We start from the raw sequence: 18,551 nt of genomic DNA on the forward strand, positions 1-18,551 counted from the left end.
ATAATACATTAAAGTTTATACTCACAATTAACATTTCTATACAGAAGAAAGGGTTCATGCAGTTGAAATTCTAAGTCTTTGTTTACAGGCTCAACCAAGTTGTGCATGTTCAGTCGATTCACAATTGTAAAGCCATGATAAGGTGAAGCAGACCTGTTATTTCAAGGGAAAAACCAAGACAACTGAGTACCTGTATATTATGAATAACAACCTGCTTTAAGAAAAATCAATAGCAAACTCATAATGATAACTTGGGGGAATCAGAATGTCATGCAATGCCTGAAATTAAAACACAAGGGATTGAATCCAGAAGTGCGCAAGCGGAAGGAAGTCTTGTGCTGTTCAAGGGCTAGTACAAAACCTTGGGCAAGAGATTTTCCAATGCCATGGGTTAGTACACATTTTGAGACCTTATTTTTTTATTGCATTTATATCCTGCCTTTTTTTCCTCCAATGAACCCAAGGCTGTGTACATAATCCTCCTCCTCCTCTCCATTTTATCCTCACAACAACAACCCTGTGAAGTGGGTTGGGCTAAGAGTCTGTGACTGGCCCAAAGTCATCCAGTGAGCTTCCATGGCCGAGGGGGACTAAAACCCGGATCTCCTGACACCCAGTCCAGCACTCTAGCCACTACACCACACTGGCAACATCTTGCACAACAGAAGCATTCTTCGGATTTCATTCTCTTTTCTTGTGCGAAGATCTTCTACAAAGTCAAAAAATGCCCTTCTACATGCAAAAAGAAGTCTGCCATTTGCAGAAGAGCACCTCTGATCCAACCCAATATATCTTATTGTACCTCTGCATCTAAATACCAAAAACATAGCAACAATATGTCTACTTTTCAGTAATGTAATACAGTTTACCCACCCCCAGTGAATGCAATTATATTCAAGGAATTTCTTGGGAATTTAATGGACAAATGACTCGGGCTACACTATAGTACACTTTTAAGCATGCTACCCTATTAAGTTAACATAAAGTTAACAGGACTTAAGTGATGACAATACATTTGATTATGGCCCTGAAACAGTAGAGGTCACTTCAATTCATTTCATCTTTGTTTTTTGCATATATTATAACAGATGGACTAACAGCCTGAGCTAGCATGTCAAAAATAATTAAAATTCAACTGAAATAATGATTAAAGCATTAAATAGCATGCATAGAAGGCCCAAAGGCACTGTAACAGTGTAAACAAGGATGAAGAGATTTTGGTTTTTGATTTATTTTCTCTAAACTATAAAAAGGTTGCGATGAAGTATTGATACTTTTCATGTTGCCTAAAAGATAACACATGTTTTACAACACTGTTTTAAAAGCATAGCTAGCTTAAAAGTGTAACAAAACTGTTTGGTTATAGTTGAATCCTACAATTGTATACATCTATGTAGTCCCATGGAAATCAAATTTAACTACAAAGAAATATGCTTGGAAGGCTACACAAAACCAGTATAGACCACAAAGCACCCATCTAGTCTTCTACTAACAATCCAGCATATCAGAAATGGGGGCTATACTCACCAAGAAATGTAAGCCGCCTTGGGGAAACTATGGTCTTGAAAGGTGGCTAAGAAATTGATTAAACAAATAAAATAATAAAGTATACAAGGACAGCCCAGAGTCCTCTTTAGATGTCCAACAAGTACATTAAGAGACTAGCAAGTTCAGAAATGGAAAAACGGGGTGAGACTCTCAAACATCAGATAGAATGATTAAAAAGCATGCATATTAAATCATAACCTTTGCTGTTTGCAATAGATCCAGCTATAAGAATGGATGTAGGTATATCTCTGTATTATAGGCCTAAGTAAACAACAAGTGACTCTGCTTCTTCAGTGATGGGAGCATTTACTAAATGCTCCTCCCACAGGTCACAATACCTGGTGACCACAAGTGTCTATTTTGCTGTCTAAAACTAAACTTTCAATGCCTGCATCTTAGCAACACCACAAACCCATCCCCTAAACGTTTTCCCCAAAGTTAAAGACGATTGTATCACTCAAACAACTCCTACAAGTCCTGTTTCAAGATTATTATCTCTATTGTTTACCAACTACATAATTTAAAATATTTGATTTAAGCTCAAACTCTAGTCTCACTAAACTATTCCATAAAAATATGTCAGGCAGTTTACTTCCAGCAAGGCCTATCAGCAAGTACAATGATAGCTGCTGCTATCACTACTCCCATGCTAAACAGCACTCCCCTGGCTACTCACCAGGGGAAGGGGGACAGGGACAGGGGCAGGGGAATTGGCAACAGGGGAAGAATATAAGTAGATGCAATTACAAATACGCTATATTTAAGGTGGGGTTAAGGACCAAGGAAAAGCAAAAAGTTTCACTGAAAATGTTGTGTTTGAGGAAGGATTTGTAGGAGAAGAGAATTCTAGGCAATTCGCCAACAAGGGAGAATGCACAACAGAAAGTGTTTAGCCAGCTGGGGAAGATAAATTTGGAGGAGAAGAAGTCACAGGCAGGTATATAATGGAAAATAAGGATAAAAAGAAAGGGGGTAGCACAGAGCGCTAAAGTTAAGGAAGAGGCAAGGTTAGCGTGAAAAAAGATTACTTGGAAAAGAATAAAACAAAACAGCAAGATATTAAAACCATTTAGACTCAAGTGTACAGTACTAGTTGCCACATCTCAAGAAGGATATCGTATCTCTGGAGAAAGCGCAGAGAGAATAATCTAAAGTGACTGAGGGGCTGGATCATCTTCCTTTTAAAAAAAAAAAAGACTAAGAGTTTGATGGTTTTTTTAGTTTGAATATGGCAAGAAAGTTTAAAAAATAATTACATACATGGTTGTTAATACGAAACTAACTGTACCTGGAATTCAAAGTTACTCTTAAGCCCTTTTCTGTAAAGCTTGCTTCTCAAAAGAAACCCCAGATTTGTTTTCTTAGAAATGCATGTATGAAAATATAGTATTATGCTTTTTTTAAAAAACACACACCTTAAAGAAAGGCTTTTATTCAAACAGCAGATGGGTTCGCAGTACATAATACTATAATACAAAGATGACCCCCGGAATAAGATTAACTCAAACTTACCTTTTATAGACAAATAAGGTACCTTCTATGTCAGTCTTCTCCTATTCAGACAATAGGAAATTACAGCAATAAATTAGTTTAGGCATTAAAGCCTTTGCAGCATAATTTTTCACATTTTAAATGATATTCTAGCTACAGCGCAGTTAATAGGTCCTATTTATTTGAATAGGAAAGGATAGAACTGTTATCACTCATTCGTAAGTCCTGTTGTGCTAACAAGTAAGTGCTTGCATTGAACATACTAACATCTGTACCAGAATGTCAAAAAGATTGATATTATGCCAGTAGTCTAGGAAACTACATCAACATTAATATTCATAATTCGGATGTTAAACTGCATGTACTTTGAAGTCACTTGCACCATAGTAGTTATGTTAAAGCCATTTAAAAAATTGAAGCCACAATTCTGTTTCTAAAGTCTTCTTCAGACATACGAGGAAGAGATAAAGTGACCTTTTAGTGTTCATCACATCATACAATTGATAAATAGGATAAATATAGAAAACCTGTTTTATTCCAGGCCAAAGTCATTGTAAAGTTGCCAACTCTGATTTTAAAGCCTACGGACTTCTCTACCATACAGGACTCTGCCCCCAAGCTATAAACTTTAATATCAAAGTCTGAAATAGAAGCAAGTGCGTATACTGGCAAAACTGAGAGAGCACAATATATCTCTCAGATATATTTCATTGTAGGGACAATGTACATTTGAGAGGCAGGAGATGCAATAATCAAAAGGTAGACAGTTTCAAAAAATATAAAGTGTAGGACTGAAAGCTCATGCATGAAAATTTTAGGAATTTGTAGACTGCCTTTTCTGCTTGCAACAAGCATCCCAAACAGCTTACAATAAACAATCAAACAAAATATAATAAAATCAAAATATCAGATCACTGGAGACAAATTAAAATAAATCTGCAGGAAGATCAAGGAACAAGTACCAACCCGGCCCCCCAGACTCCCCACAACAAAAAAGTTTTCACTACACAGGAAAGAAGTGAGGGTGGGGGCATCCTGGGGGAGAGAGCCTCAAAGCCTGGACATGACAGCAGAAAAGGCCCTGGCCCATATAACTCCCTCCTAGTTTCTGAAAAGGAGATGCAGAGTAGAGCCTCCAGTGAAGATCCAAGAGAGTAAATAGATTTATAGGGGATAGGTTTATAGTCCCAGCTAAGCCATTTAGGAAGAGAAGTGCCTACAATCTCACTCAATGTGCTTCTAATGACAGAACCCTAAAATATGTGGTGCAGGCAGTTAACACAATTGTTTCATACTTTAATAAGTTCTCTCTTACATATCCATTTTATTCCCTTGCTAATGTTGAGAACAGCAGTATTAACTGGGAGGGAGGGGGGGAATACAGCTGGGATGGTGCCTTCCTGCAGGACGTGTTTGCAAAGGTGCCCTGCAAAGGGCAGGTGGAGAGAGCAGCAGCAGCAGCACTAGCCCAGTCTATCCTATCTGCACAGTCAGAGCAGAGTTTGCCTATGCCAGGGTAAGCAACTTGGTGCCCTCCAGATGTTTTGAATGACACCTCCCATAATTGCTGACCACTGGCCATGCTGGCTGGGGCTGATGGGACTTGTAGCTGCCTACACCTGGCCTAAGCCATGCTGTCTCCTGAAATAGATAGTACATCAACTTCTGATTTGGTGATAAACAGATGAACAGGAAACAGGCAATAGAAATATACTATGAATGGCAAAAGTCTGCCATTCTTCTTGAACAAAGTAATGGACTTTAGCATGACAACTTGTCACACTCCTGTTCTGGGTGTTGCTACTTGCAACCAAAAGTGTGCGAAGTGTCCCTGGGAGCAAAAAATACCCCCCCCCCACACACACACCCCAAGATACATTTCATGCCTAAGTGGGAACAGGTGCAGACTCCATAACCTTCACCAGCCCATCAGTGGCCCCTCTTAAATATGTGGATTAGCAGGAAGCAGTGTAGGTTGAGGCCCTCTGTTTAGTAAACATTCCCATCTTTTCTTCAAGGAGCTTATTTATCTGTTACATTTATATTTACATTTATTATAATATTATTTATATCCTGCCCCAAGGTGGTGTACACATAATCCTCCTCCTCTACATTTTATTCTCACAACAACCCTGTGAGGTAGGTTAGGCTGAGAGTCAGTCACTGGCCCAAAGCCACCCTGTGAGCTTCATGGGGAATAGAACCCGGGTCTCCCAAGTCCCAGTTCAACACTCTAACCACTCCACCACACTGGTTTAGGACAGCATCTTCCCCAAACCATCTATTTTATCTCCACAAGAAGATTGTGAGTTAGGCTACACTGAAACCAAAGTCGCTCAGCAAGCTTTATGGCTGAGTGGGAATCACAACCTGAGTTTCTCTTGAGCTACCGCACACTAATGCACATCTAATTCCACAAACAAAAAAATTGAGGGAAAACCATAAAATTGGGCCAGGTCTGACCTATGAGGGGGAAGGTGAGGTTTATGCACAAGTTGGACTGGAACCCTACGTGGTTCCAAAGAACTTCTGATTCAGCTTTCATGATCCTGCAGGATATAATTATAACCCCTGTAGCTGAAGAGCATTGTCCCACCAACTTCAACAGCACATTAGCCACCATTCTCCGATTCCATACTTGCAATGACTAATGCAGATCTGAACTCCTGCCAGGAATGCCATTTCAGATGGGGAAGGGGGTGGATGGGGGAGATGACAGCAAGCTTCAGTAAGGTATTAAGACCCACTCTAAGATGCAAGCAAGATTAACAGCAGTGTATTTTAAGACCATTTTCTGTGATGTCTGTGAAGAGACAGACACACATGCTAATAACTTTAGTAATACTATCTGCATAAACCAGTCATCTTTTTATGCTAAATGAAGTGTTATTTGGCATGCATTCTTAGTAGCGCATGTGTCCATTTAAGTTAAAACAGCGGCCATTCAGTGAGCAGTATCTGTGAACTGGCCAACCATAGCCACTCCTGGGCTTGAAAAAAAGCACTGATGACAGGGCTTCGAAAAGTTCGTTATTAGTTACCACCGCCGCGCCCCCCCCCCCATTTTAGAAACACTTACTATGAGTGGTTTACATGCGTTACAGGCTAAAACTAATCTACACGGACTATAATCCCACAGTACCTAGCTAGCTGCCCGCTTGAGAGTCAAGGGAGGTGGGCGTGTTTCTGAGCAGGGCCGCCAACGGGGCTGAGACCAATTTCTTCTCCCCGCGGAACATTTCTGTGGAGGTCGCCAGGGATGCAAGTCCTGGGGGGGGGGGGGGACGAGCGCCCCTCCCCCTGCACCCGCGCTCCACGGAGGGGTCTGTTTGTGCGCCTGTTCCCGGCGAGGCGAGAGGCGCGGCGCGGCTGCCTCGGAGGGGAGGCTTCGGCGCGGGGGCAGCTGTGCGAGAACTGGGAGAAGGGGCGGGAGGGAGGCACACGGACGGCGCTGCGAGGGGCCCGCCTCGGCGTGGAAGGGCTCCCCTGCTCCGGCCACTCACCCACTCGTTGGCCTTGGGGTTGAAGCGGTACAGGGCCACCTGTCCGGTCACGTCGGCGATGCTGGTGATGTAGGGGTCGTGCTGCTTTAAGGCCGCCAAGCTCATCTCCTGCCCCGCTTTACTCAGAGACTCCATCTTGGATGCGGGATCTCGGCGGCAGCGGCGACGGAGAGGAAGAAAAGAGCTGGGAGAGCCAACAGCGGCAAGTCCGTGGTGCAGCGCTCCCCCTCCTCCGGCCGGAAACGGCCACCCCGCGCTCTTCGTTCCGCCCTCGCCGCGCGGGATTTCAGGGATCCGAAAGGTCCGCTGCTCCCGCCTGGTCTCTTCTCTGCTTTTGGTCTCACTCTTTGATGTTTGCCAGTCGCAGAGACGAATGGGCCACCCCAAAATAGAAGCTTCGCCCCACAGCCCTGCCGGCGATAACATCAGCTTCTCCTGAAGCGCCGAACCTGTCCCGTTTATTAATTTTTTTTTTAAGTTCGTTATGTTGTAGATTTCACAAGTTTTCTATGAGGGCAGAACCAAGTTTATTTTTAAAGTGGTTCCGCGGTTCCGTTTGTGTGTATTTTAAGAAAATATAACAACTTAAGCTGCCATTTTTACATTTGGTGCTCCTTCTGTACATTGCCAACTATACAAGCAGCAAAGGTAAGCTGCGAATCCCAAGTACTGGATATGAATGATGGGGATGGTTGCAAGCATAGGAAGCAGGAGATATTGTAAAAAAAAGAAGCAGCAGCTTTATGTCATTCAGTATTTTGGAACTGCTCACAATTGGGATGGATGTTTGTTTTAAGCGTTGTTACTTTTAGTATTTAAAAACTGATTAAAACCTTCAAATATGAAAATATTTGGGGGATCCACAGGTGTTACATTGGGTTTTTGTGCATAGTGTGCTTGGAAGCACGTGAAAAGACGTTTTCAGACTTTCCCTCCATTTAGTTATTAGTCATATTAACATTTCTCCCTTCAAGAGGCTGAGAGCTGCATTTTTAGATTTATAACAACTCTGTAAAGTAGGCTAGGCTAATAAGATCGCTAGCGCATGAAACCAAAGACTGATGAAGCTGGAGGACAGCCCTCTGGTTTTAGGGAGGAAGCCAGAGTAAGTCTGGGGTAGAGCCCTTAACAGATCTCAGAGCACTTCTAGACAAGGCTTTTATGGCACCATCACCTTGCCTTATTTACAAACTTTTACCCGGGAGGAAGGGGATCCAGACAACATCGTCATCAGCTTGTAAACCTCTCATGTTTTCCCACTGCTGTTTCCATCTTTCCTCTTACAGAGAAAATCCATTAAGAAAGAAAAGGCTACACAATGTCTTCCCATAGGAGACCTCCATCGGGAAGCATCCCAGGTGTGGATCTGTGATTCCTGAAGAAAAGCATAAAAATTACAGCAGGGGATAGCCTTTCCCCCTTTTCTGGCAACTTCTCCCAAAGCAAAAAATACAATATAATCAACTAAAGGCGCAATCCTATTCAGATAGGCAGCTGCCTCCGAACTCGGTAGTTCCCTCCACGCTTATCCTGCCCTGCATTTTCGGCTAGACAGCTGATTGTGGCTGTCTAGCCACGGGAGGGCTGAGCGGGGGAGGAGGCTGCTGTATGACACATTGGATGTGTCGTACAGGCATTTCCGCCTGCCCCAGAATGCCCCTTTTTGGCTGCTCCGCGCTTCTTTTGCAAGTGTGGAGGATGAGGCTGTTCCGCTCTGCCTCTGAGGCAGCACAGAAGTGGGGGGAGGTCGGTTCTCCAGGAACCAACCTCGGAGCGCGGGATCATAGGATACATCAGTTTCTGGGAACCGACCTTCCCCCCACTCCTGCGCTGCCTCGCAGGCAGCTTGGAATGGGCCCACACTCTGCGCTTGGAAGAGGAGCGTGACACGGTGAAAATGGGGTGTTCTTGGGCGCATTCCGGGGTGAAGAAGGAGGAAATGCCGGTATGACACATCCTGTGTGTCATCCAGCAGCTGCTTCCCCTGCTCTACCAAAATTGGCTATCTAGCCGCAAAGGCAGGGCAGCTGAAGCGTGGAGGGGATGATCCCCTCCATGCTTCTCCTGCCCCGCATTGGATAGGCGGTTGCTTCCGAGTTTGGGGGCAGCCGCCTATCCCAATAGGATTGTGCCCTCTGCTGTTTGTTTTCTGCTCACTTGACACCTCTGTTGTGACCTGCTCAAGACCAACTAATAATACAAGCCTATACATATCTATTCAGAAGAAAGCCACATTTACTTCAATGACTTACCTTCCCAGGGTGGGCAACTTGTGGCTCTCCAGATAGTTTGGCCTACAGTTCTGTCATCCTCACCATTGGGTATCCTAGCCAGGGCTGATGGGAGTTGTAGGCCAAAACATCTGGAGGACCACAAGTTGCCCACTACTGATCTATAGGATTGCAGCCATAGAGAGCTTAGTGAGTCAAGTGGAGATTTGAATAGTGCTGTGCCGAAAATTTCTCCCACATTTTTTTTGACCATTCTCATTCAATTTGAGAGAAGAGAAATTGCTTTCAAAAAGAAATTCAATGATGGAGAAATTTCGGAGAAATTCTCATGGTTGGGTTTGGGTTTCTTGGGCTTACTTTACTTAGAAGGTGGGCAAGGAGTGAGCACAAGTGTCCTGTTTTTCATTGTACAATCATCTTGCTGACAGCCTGTAGCTGCCTCAGCTTTCTACACTTCAACTTAAGCCCATTTTAAGGTACCATGAGGTAATTCCTCCCATGAGGCCTTTTCAGATCAGCACGTGCAGGCAACCTGGGAAGCTAGCTGTGATTAGGTGAGCTCAAAAACTCTACAAAAATAAATTATAAAACATCCTGAATGAGGCAGAACGATGGAAGCCTCTTTCATGGGGGCGGGCGGGACATCCAGGAAACTGGAGGACAGATTTTGGCAGAGCACTAACTCCACCTCATCCCTGGAGCTGGACACAACACTGCCCTCACCTGTATTGTGCTGGATGCAAACTGGGGGCCAGCCTGCCAAGACAGCTAATGCTGTTGCAGCACGAAACCCCCCAAACCCCTTACTAAAAAAGAAAGAAGCTGTGCTACGAGCCCTGCCAATGGGGAGCCCTACCTGGGAGAAACTGTGGAGAATTTCTCCTCCCCCTGGAGAAATTTGGCAAAATGGTCTCCCCGCTTTCTCTGCCCACAAATAAGGTGGAGAGTTTCAAGAGGCCATTTGCGCACAGCTCTAGATTTGAACCTAGGGTTCAAATCCAACCTCACCACACCAGCCATTTTACAGGATTTGCTATCACTTTGATTCAAGTATAATAGGTCCAAATAAATTGATGAGTTGGGAAATACAGGCCTAACTGTTCTGAAAGGATTGAATATGCATAGGATACCCCACAGATCACACAACACAGATGCACCAAGCTGGTCAACCCTGCAGCAGCTTGTCACCTGTTCGCCAAACTCCACTTCATTCTGAGGCGGTTGGAACCATTCAGGTAGTTTGCAGGTTTACAAGTAAACTTTTTAAAAAAAACTCATTTGGGGATGTGGTGAGGATATTCACTTTAACAAAGGAACATTTTTCCATTTCTGGGAGAAAATCGCTTTCCCCTGATAAATATCTCACCCCAGTGTGATCTTATTGGATCTATGCCAAAGATTCTCATGAGAATCTCTCTTCATGGAGAGATGTTCTGTGGTACTGCAAAGGAGGTTGATGTTTTGGTTTTGCATTGTGCCCAATCAAATTTACTTCTTTGTTTATTACATTCCTGTGCTGCCCAATATCTGAAGCTGCCTGGACAGTTCACAACAATTAAAACCATAAAATACAACATGATATAATATAAAGGTATACAACTACAGTATAAAATAAAAACCAAAAATAAAACCTAGTAGCAATGCAAAGAGTTAAAATACAGTAGCAGATTTAAAAGAACAGAAACTGAAAGACTAAAATGCCTGGGAAAATAAGGTCTTTACCTGGTGCCAAAAAGAGCACAATGTAAGAACTAGGTGAGCTTCTCTGAGCAGCTCATTCCACAACAGAAAAGGTCCTCTGAAATGAAATAGAAGTATTGCAGTCTTTGTGAAGAACATGTGTGTTTTCTTTTTAAAACACATTTTCAAACAAAGATCAAACTACCAAGTATAGTCATGGAAAGCTTTAAGTTAAAGCAGGAGCACATATCTCTATTACTTCCCTTTTAATTCCAAATCTGATTGCCATGCTCAAGGTAGAGTAAGGGCCATTTCAAATTTCACTTGACAGGTATGTTTGACATTCACCGGTATACACACAGCAATCATATTTGCCACGTATATAGAACCACCTTAACTTGCTACTCCTCAGTCTGGTTTACCTCATGGGAAGTTTGTGAGGATGAAATATCATTCAGAGCTCCTTGGAGGAAGAGTGGGATACAGATGTAATAAATTATGGATCTTAATAAAATAGTTTACCAAGGGTATTGGATTATCATTTCAAATAAATACACCAGTCTTGTTAAACTCCTGTGCCTCCAAAGAGCCAGTGCAGTGCAGTGGTTACAGTGTTGGTCTAGGACTGGGGAGATCCTGGTTCAAATCCTCACTCTGCCATGAAGCTGTCTGAGTGACTTTGGGCCAGTCACTGACTCTCAGCCTAATCTACCTCACAGGGTTGTTGTGAAGATAAAATAGAAAACAGGAGGACCAGGTGTGCTGCTTTGGGCTACTTAGAGGAAGAGCCAGGATATAAATGTAACAAATAAATAAGAAAATAAAAGCAGGAGGAATGGTGGGAGAGGACTATTTCTTCCTGGCCTCTCTAGTGGGCTTCCCAGAGGCATCCAGTTGGCCACTGCAGAAAGTAGATGCTGGAGTCTGGACTAGCTGGACTTTTGGTCTGATCTATCAGGGATCCTCTTTTGTTCACACTACTTTTCTGTGAGCGAACTCACTTCAATTGAAGCTCAGAATATCTATCTCAGGACGGAACTTGGTCCTTTCAAAGTCAAAAAGGAGCTATATATTGTGGCTTAAAACATTAGGTTTAATTATTTCAGAAGACACTGTTCAATATTTTAAGGAGAAAATGCCTTCAGAAAATTACTGCATTCTGTAGTTTAGGTTGTCATCATGACTACACCAAAAAGGCAACTCAACATGTAGGTATGTATGTATTTATTTATTTATTGTTAGATCTTGAAAAATCTTTCTGAAGCAAATGGTGTGCTGTAGCAAATGTAAGGAGAAGATTTCAGTGGAGGCAGCTTTCTGTAGCACCACATCTTCTCAAGTACATAAGTCCCTCTCGAACTGAAAGTGAATCATGAAGCGGGCTGATAACAAAATCAAGTGGCAGTTTCTGTTAATAGATTCTTCCTTAGTTTTCTAACACCACTTGAATTCAAGGAGAGGGGTTGTTCTCATGAGAGGGGGATTTTATTGGTTTGGTTTCATTTGTCAATATTTGTATACAGGGAGTGAAAGATCTATATCTTTTCACAGGGAGTGAAAAGATATAGATAGCAGCCAAATGTATACCTCAAAAGACATCCCCTATCCCAGCCTTCCCCCACTTGGTGCCCTCCAGGTGTGTGGGACTACAACTCCCAGCATTCCCCAGGCAGCATGGGGCCAATGTGCCATCACCCAGCTTAGGCCAGTGTAATATCAGTGTAGCTTAGTCAAGATTCTATGCACTACCAGCAGCCATGCTAGGAGAAAATGACAACCTACCAAACCGCACAGAACTTAGCAATGCCACCAGCCACTTCCTCAGCACCCAACAATACCAAGTCCCACCAATCACAGAACGACATATTGACACCAGCCCACCCCAATCAGCCAGGCATGGAAGGAGCCAATACACAGCAATGTGGGAATACCCTGACATCACTCTACCCCACCACACACACACACACACACACACAGCATTACTTCATGGATACGCGAAAGATACCATGGTGGCCTCTCTGGTGCAGGCAGTAAGAGCACTGAGAAAACTGAGGGGGTTGAGGGATCCCTGAACATATATGCCAGGAAGGATTAAGGGGCTTGTACAGGCTGGGAGGAACACCCGTCAACAAACACAGCCAAGGGAGTGCAGTGTCAGAGCCAATCAGAGGAGCACTGCATGTGTCTATTGCCTGCCTCCAACATGAGCCAGGTTGCCACTTGCACCACCTACCCCCTGTCACCCCTTCTAGCCACACTGTTTCCCATGCTTGTTAGCTAGAGCCAGTTGGTTATTGCTCCTGCAGGCCTTCTTACCCATATCGCTCCCCCACCCCATGCAGACTGACTGCATAATTTCTCACACCAGCAGTAACCAGGGGGCTGATGAGACCTTAGGAGCCAGGTTCCTGATCCTCACTGAGTGGCCAGAGGATGGAGACATTGCAGACATTGAGCCTGGGTAGCAGGAAAGTCACCCCCTGGCCAGCTGTTGATGCCACCACTCCACTGACAAAGAAACAACAGCTGTAAGAAAGTGAACACTTTTATCGAACAGCACCAGAGATGGAGTAACTTCTGAAAGCAAGACATGTGGGTGGAGTTGCCAACCTTCATGTGCCAACAAGACTCCCAAGCTTTTGAGAGTTGCATGACTGATCATAGATAACAGAGGAACAGGTATAGTTTCTTGCATTGCTCCATCTGCTGGGCATGGCTTCTGAGACCGGGACTATTAAATGACTATATCCAGCAAGCAACTTGCAAAAGTACAAGTGCCTACTAGAACAAGACATACGGATCACTGCTGCTGGCCTTGTTGTAGTTCTCCCTTGTGGTCTGTGTGGCACTGGAAGTGGGGAACTGGCACTTGTGGGTGAGGTGCCTGGAAAGAGCCTCAAGAGGCACAGCAACAGTCATGACTGTAACAATATGGAAGAAATACTGGATTTGGCCCAAGTGGGTTGTGCCTTCCTGGGAGGAACCAGGAAGTGGTTGAGGGCAACACCCACCGTTTCTGGCCTGAGGACAGAGAGGCTTTGTTTAAATAAAACTTAAGTTCATTTGGAAGGCAGAGTCTGTGGGCTGCAGTCCACCAACTTTGAAACAATGACAAACATGTAGTATCTGCAACACATAGTGCTTCTGGTCTAAGCAGATACTCAATAGGTGTTGAGCAAGAGAGAATGATGCCGTCTTGGTTCCTGTCCCTTTCCCATTGCTGATGCCTCTGATATTCATGAGATCCACATCGTGAGGAAGAAAGATTGTGATTGTTGAGACAGTACTCACCCAGCCCATGTAATGGGTTGCGGTGGAACTCTGTCTGTGTGTTGTTTCTGTCCCATGTACCCAGACTCTGCTCCTGCAAGGCAAAGGGGGGCATGAGTGTTTGGGTAGCTGTAGTCATGGTTGGACTGTCTGTTGTCCACCAACAAAGAGTTTAAATGCATTTGGGGGTTCACAGCCATCAGTAAGTCCCTCCCTCCTCCTCTCTTTTCTGGATTTCGCATATTTACTCATGTGTCTCCTTTGTGAGCCACTGCTACAATCTCTTGAGGGGAAAAAGGATTATTTAGCCAATACACAGTTTCCAATATTGCTGGGGGTGGGGACGAACATACGTCAAGACATCGGAGATGCTTCAGCAGTCATACTATGAGGTATGGTATTATCCCAACTCCTTTGCTTTCCTGAGTGCCCTTGCATTCATGGGCATCCACAGGAACAGGCAATGCGGTGTAGCTGCCCCCCCCCCCCCGATGAGCCATGATCTTCAGATTCCAGGTTTCGTTAAAACGCAGGCATCTAGCCCCTGTAGAACCCAAGATATGAGGCAAAATGTGCAACCACTATTCTGCCTTTCCACCCTTTCAGTGTTTTTAGCCAATGAATGAAGTCGCAGTTAACACTATTAACCCACTATTTGTGTTAACCCTTTTGTGTGTGTTAAGCCTTCTGGGGAGGTCTTTCCTCTTAGGAAGTAATTGCAGCCTCATAGAAAACAATTTAGAAATCCAAGAGTTTAGTGAAACTGAGTTTGGGCAGTAGTGTGTCTACCAAAAAACAGAAGGTAGCTGCAAAGACAGGAGTTCATGATATTTGTAACTCATGTCTTGTTAATAACTTTTTCCCAAGTTTATAAACATTTAGGGCGCAATTCTATGGCCGCTAGTCAGCGGCTAGATGGCCATAGGATACATCAGTTTCCGGAAACTGACCTCGGAGCCCGCACAGAACAGCCCCGCGCTCTGCACTCAGAAGAAGAGTGCGGAGCAGCGAAAACAGGGTGTTCCTGGGGGCGTTCTGGGGCAGGGAGGGCAGAAATGCCAGTATGACACATCCAACGTGTTGTCCGGCAGCTGCTTGCCCTGCTCTGCCTTTCTGCGGCTAGACAGCTGAAACTGGCTGTCTAGCCGCAAATGCAGGGTGGCTGAAGTGCAGAGGGGAAGATCCCCTCCGCGCTTCTCCTGCCCTGCATAGGAGGCAGCTGCCTATCCCCATAGGATTGCACCCTAAAACGATTACCCTGACAATGTGTGCAGGTAAAGTTCATCATGATTATACCCATATTGCGGAAGGCAGGGCTGTGGCTGAGAAAATGTGGGTTACACCGCTCCTGCAAAGTAGCCCAGTGTTGTTATTTCCATTGGAGTTGTGGTGGTTAGAGTAGCGCAAGACAACCCTGCAGTGCAGTCCAGTGCTGTTGTCCAGTCTCTTTGTGTGTTGGTGTTTTAAGGAAATCCAGATGGGACTGTAAAGTTGATTGTGGTAGCAGTGCAACTTATTAAAGGTTAGCGGGGATTGTTTGTGTATATATAACTTTAAGAGAACCTGCCACTGTTAGCTCTTGCAGGAGGCCCAAGTGGAGCCTCCCCATCCCTCGCTTAGTGTTGGCTTTGGAGCCGAGACAGTGCAGCTCCTCTGAAGTTAAGCGTACTCTCATGTTGTGGTGATAAAGAAGCCTGTTGCGAAGGTATCGGAGTCTACTGTAGGTGGGTTCACACATCATTTTAAGCCATGGTGTTATTAAACTACTCACAGTAGCTTATCTTGAAAAATAGCCCGCTGTGTCTATCACATGATGGGACAAATAAGCTACTCTGTCCTACCGCCTGGCCGGGCAGGTATCCCAGCTTCCTTTGCAGTGGAAACCATATCCCACTGTCCCTCACGCTGCCGCTACATCACCTGCCTCCCTCTGATTGGCCAGCTTCCCACAAGGGTCTTGTGTGCAAGCACACATGCACACATACACACACACAGCTGCCCCACTTCCCAAGCCAGTTTTCCAAGCCCTTCCCTTATCTCCGGCCATGTGCACCAAAAAGGGGACGGGGGCTGTAACTCCTTGAACATTTGCTGGAACAGGACAAAATTTTATATGTGGGGTATCCTCACGAGGAGCCACCATATGCACTACTGGATAATTGTGCAACTTTGATTTTTGGCAGAAAAGTGCGCTGGAGGAGGTAGTTTCCTTCCCCTTCTCGCACCTCCTCCCCCTTCGTTTTTCCCCCTCCCCCTCCTTACTGCTACCCTGCCACCCCAATGTCCAAGCCTCTCTCTGCTCGTAAGCACCAAAGCATCAATACAGAATTAAAAGAAATTGTTTATTGTCATACAAAGTGGTGTATTGATCTTATTTAGCTTCTTTGGCTTCCTTAAAACTGGGGCTCGCTAAATGCTGTTTCACACCCAAAAGGAGGGGGCACGCTAAACCCTTGAAAGTTTGCAGGACCAGGAGGAAATTTCATGCACAGGTTCCCCTCATGAGGAGACACCCCATGCACAGTGAAAACTCCGCATGACTATGTTTCTCTGTGGAAAACATGGGGATTGTATCGCATCAGAATGTCTTGGAGAGGAAGACACTTCGGCAGTTTGCAGAGCGCTTCTCAGAAGGAAGGGAAAGTGTAGTCTGGAGGCAAGGGAAACAGCAGTGCAATCTTTTGCTAGGCAGATCTCAGAAACAGAGATCTCCCAAGAGGAACAGAGCAGCAGCAGCACTTTTGACTGCTCTTGCCCAGCGAGCGACTCTGTAGGCGAGCAATTTAACCCACGCAGCACAGGTAGGGATGTCAGAGAATTCCACCACGGATCTCGGGGAGGCCGAATGCCAGCGCATTCGGCCCCCCGAAATCGGTGGCGGAACGGCCCGCCACCCCCCCCCCGGGATGGGACTTACCTTGGGGGGATCTTCCTGGCGGCGGCAGCTCCGGCGGCGGTTCGGCGGTGGCGGCCGGTCTTCTGACCGGCCACCGCCGCCATTTCCACTTAAAAAAACCAAAAAAACGTGATAGGCTACGTAAAGATTGACGTAGCCTATCACGGCTAGATTTTAAAAAAACACTGTGATAGGCTACGTAAATGTTTATGTATCCTATCATGGCTGACTAAAACAAAAAACAAAAAACGTTTTTTTGGTTTTTTTGGTTTTTTTTAATCAGCCATGATAGGCTACGTAAACATTTACGTAGCCTATCACGGCTGACTGCAGGGACGCAAACGGCGGCAGCTACGTCCGCCACCATTTGCGTCCCTGCTAGCCAGTGGCCGGATGTCCGGCTGCTGGCGAAGCCGGCCGGCAGCTCCGCAGAATTGCTGCGGAGCACAGCCGGCCAGCCAGGATTCCGGGGGGGAGGAACGGAGCGCCTCCCTCCTGGCCAGGATTCCGGGGGGAGGGACGGAATGCCTCCCCCCCAGCATCAACATAATCCACGGAAAGGTAAGTCACTTTCGTACATCCCTATGCACAGCAGATGACATGCTAAACCTATGAGGGTTGAAATAACCTTTACAGCAGACTATGGGTTACCAGGGTGGCTTATTTTGGGTAAATAAACCATCATGGGTTGGAAAACAGCTCAAAGGTGACACATTCACCCACCATGAGTTAAATGAACCATCATGGGTTAAATAAACCCAGTCACAGTGTTGCCTACAGAGCCTAGGACTGGACTGCAAGTTCAGCAGGTTGCAGTCCACACACACACACACACACACACACAATATTAACCACAATTGTTTATTGGTTCTTTAGATGACATTGTGACCCTCCAGTTTCGCTTCCCTTCACCCCTGTAATGGCCATTGTACCAAGGGCCATTACAGAGGTGAAAGATGACAGAGAAAGAATTGAAAATTTCAGATGCAGGTGGAAATACATTTTTCAGACTCCAGGTCTACTCATTACGAAACAACAGAGGAGAAGAGCTGGGCTGTGTTTCCACCAGTGATTTACTCCAACCTGGCTGTGCGGTGAGGTCTCTGTGTTTCCATGACCTCGTGGCCATTCAGCACCAGCACCATATTTTATCACAGAAAAACCACTTCTGCGACTGGTTATAGTCTCACTTTTCCTGCTTACTTCAGCTCCATTACTGGCCTGTTTCCACAACTGCACTGGGTTCGGTATCATGTAGCCCAGCCCTTGTGGGTGTGTCGCTCACCTGCCCATGACCTCACTGGGAGCAGCTTGTGAAGGAGAGGGGGAAGTGATACTGGAGGGAGCAGTCAGGCAGAGATGAAGAGATGCACACATAAGCACCTCTGACATACAAATGCAGTGTCCGTCCACCCTGGGTATCCATATGAAGTTCCCAGTCAAGACGGTGGCAGGGAAATCCGGACAGCTGCAAAGACAGCTTCATGGAGAGTTGTTAAGGTTCATCCCCGGTTTAGGGGAAGAAAGGGTTTAAAGGGGGGGTGCTGCACACACGACTTCGCTTTTACGCTCTCTTTGTTAAAGCGAAACTGCGCTTTGAAACTCACTTTAAAGGAAAAAACAAAAGGGCTCGGAAGTAGGGATGTACGAAAGTGACTTACCTTTTCGCGGATTCTGTTCATGGTGAGGGGGGAGGCGTTCCGTCCCTCCCCCCGGAATCTTCGACAGGGGGGAGGCGATCCCCGGAATCCTCGATGGCCGGCTGTGCTCCGCGGCAGCTCTGCGGAGCAGTCGGCCAGGCCCAGGCCAGGGCTGTCCGCAGCCGGATTTCCGGCCGCGGAGGGCTCTGGGTAAAAAAAAAAGGCATATGCAAATGGCGGCGGCTATGGCCGCCACCATTTGCGTTCCTTATTTGTCGCCATCTTAGTCTAT

General features: G+C 45.5%; 1 protein-coding gene across 3 annotated transcripts in view; it reads right to left on the minus strand.

Moving 5' to 3' along the window:
• Positions 1-6,684, minus strand: part of DCP1A (decapping mRNA 1A) — a 49,453-nt gene extending 42,769 nt beyond the window's left edge. For 2 of the 3 annotated variants that reach the window (XM_084840000.1, XM_084840002.1), the window contains exons 1-3: positions 6,543-6,684; positions 3,061-3,101; positions 26-153 (exon numbers count right to left, since the gene is read on the minus strand). In XM_084840000.1, the coding sequence (XP_084696126.1) occupies positions 26-153; positions 3,061-3,101; positions 6,543-6,677 (304 nt within the window). In that variant the 5' untranslated portion in view covers positions 6,678-6,684. Of the gene's footprint in view, positions 1-25; positions 154-1,527; positions 1,574-3,060; positions 3,102-6,542 lie in introns of all 3 variants that reach the window. The other variant, XM_084840001.1, reaches the window with a different exon arrangement.
• Positions 6,685-18,551: the final 11,867 nt, after the last annotated feature.

Source organism: Heloderma suspectum, chromosome 2 (genome assembly GCF_057233095.1).
Source record: "Heloderma suspectum isolate Gila_16-S chromosome 2, 16-S_ref, whole genome shotgun sequence".
Classification (NCBI taxonomy): Eukaryota; Metazoa; Chordata; class Lepidosauria; order Squamata; family Helodermatidae; genus Heloderma; species Heloderma suspectum.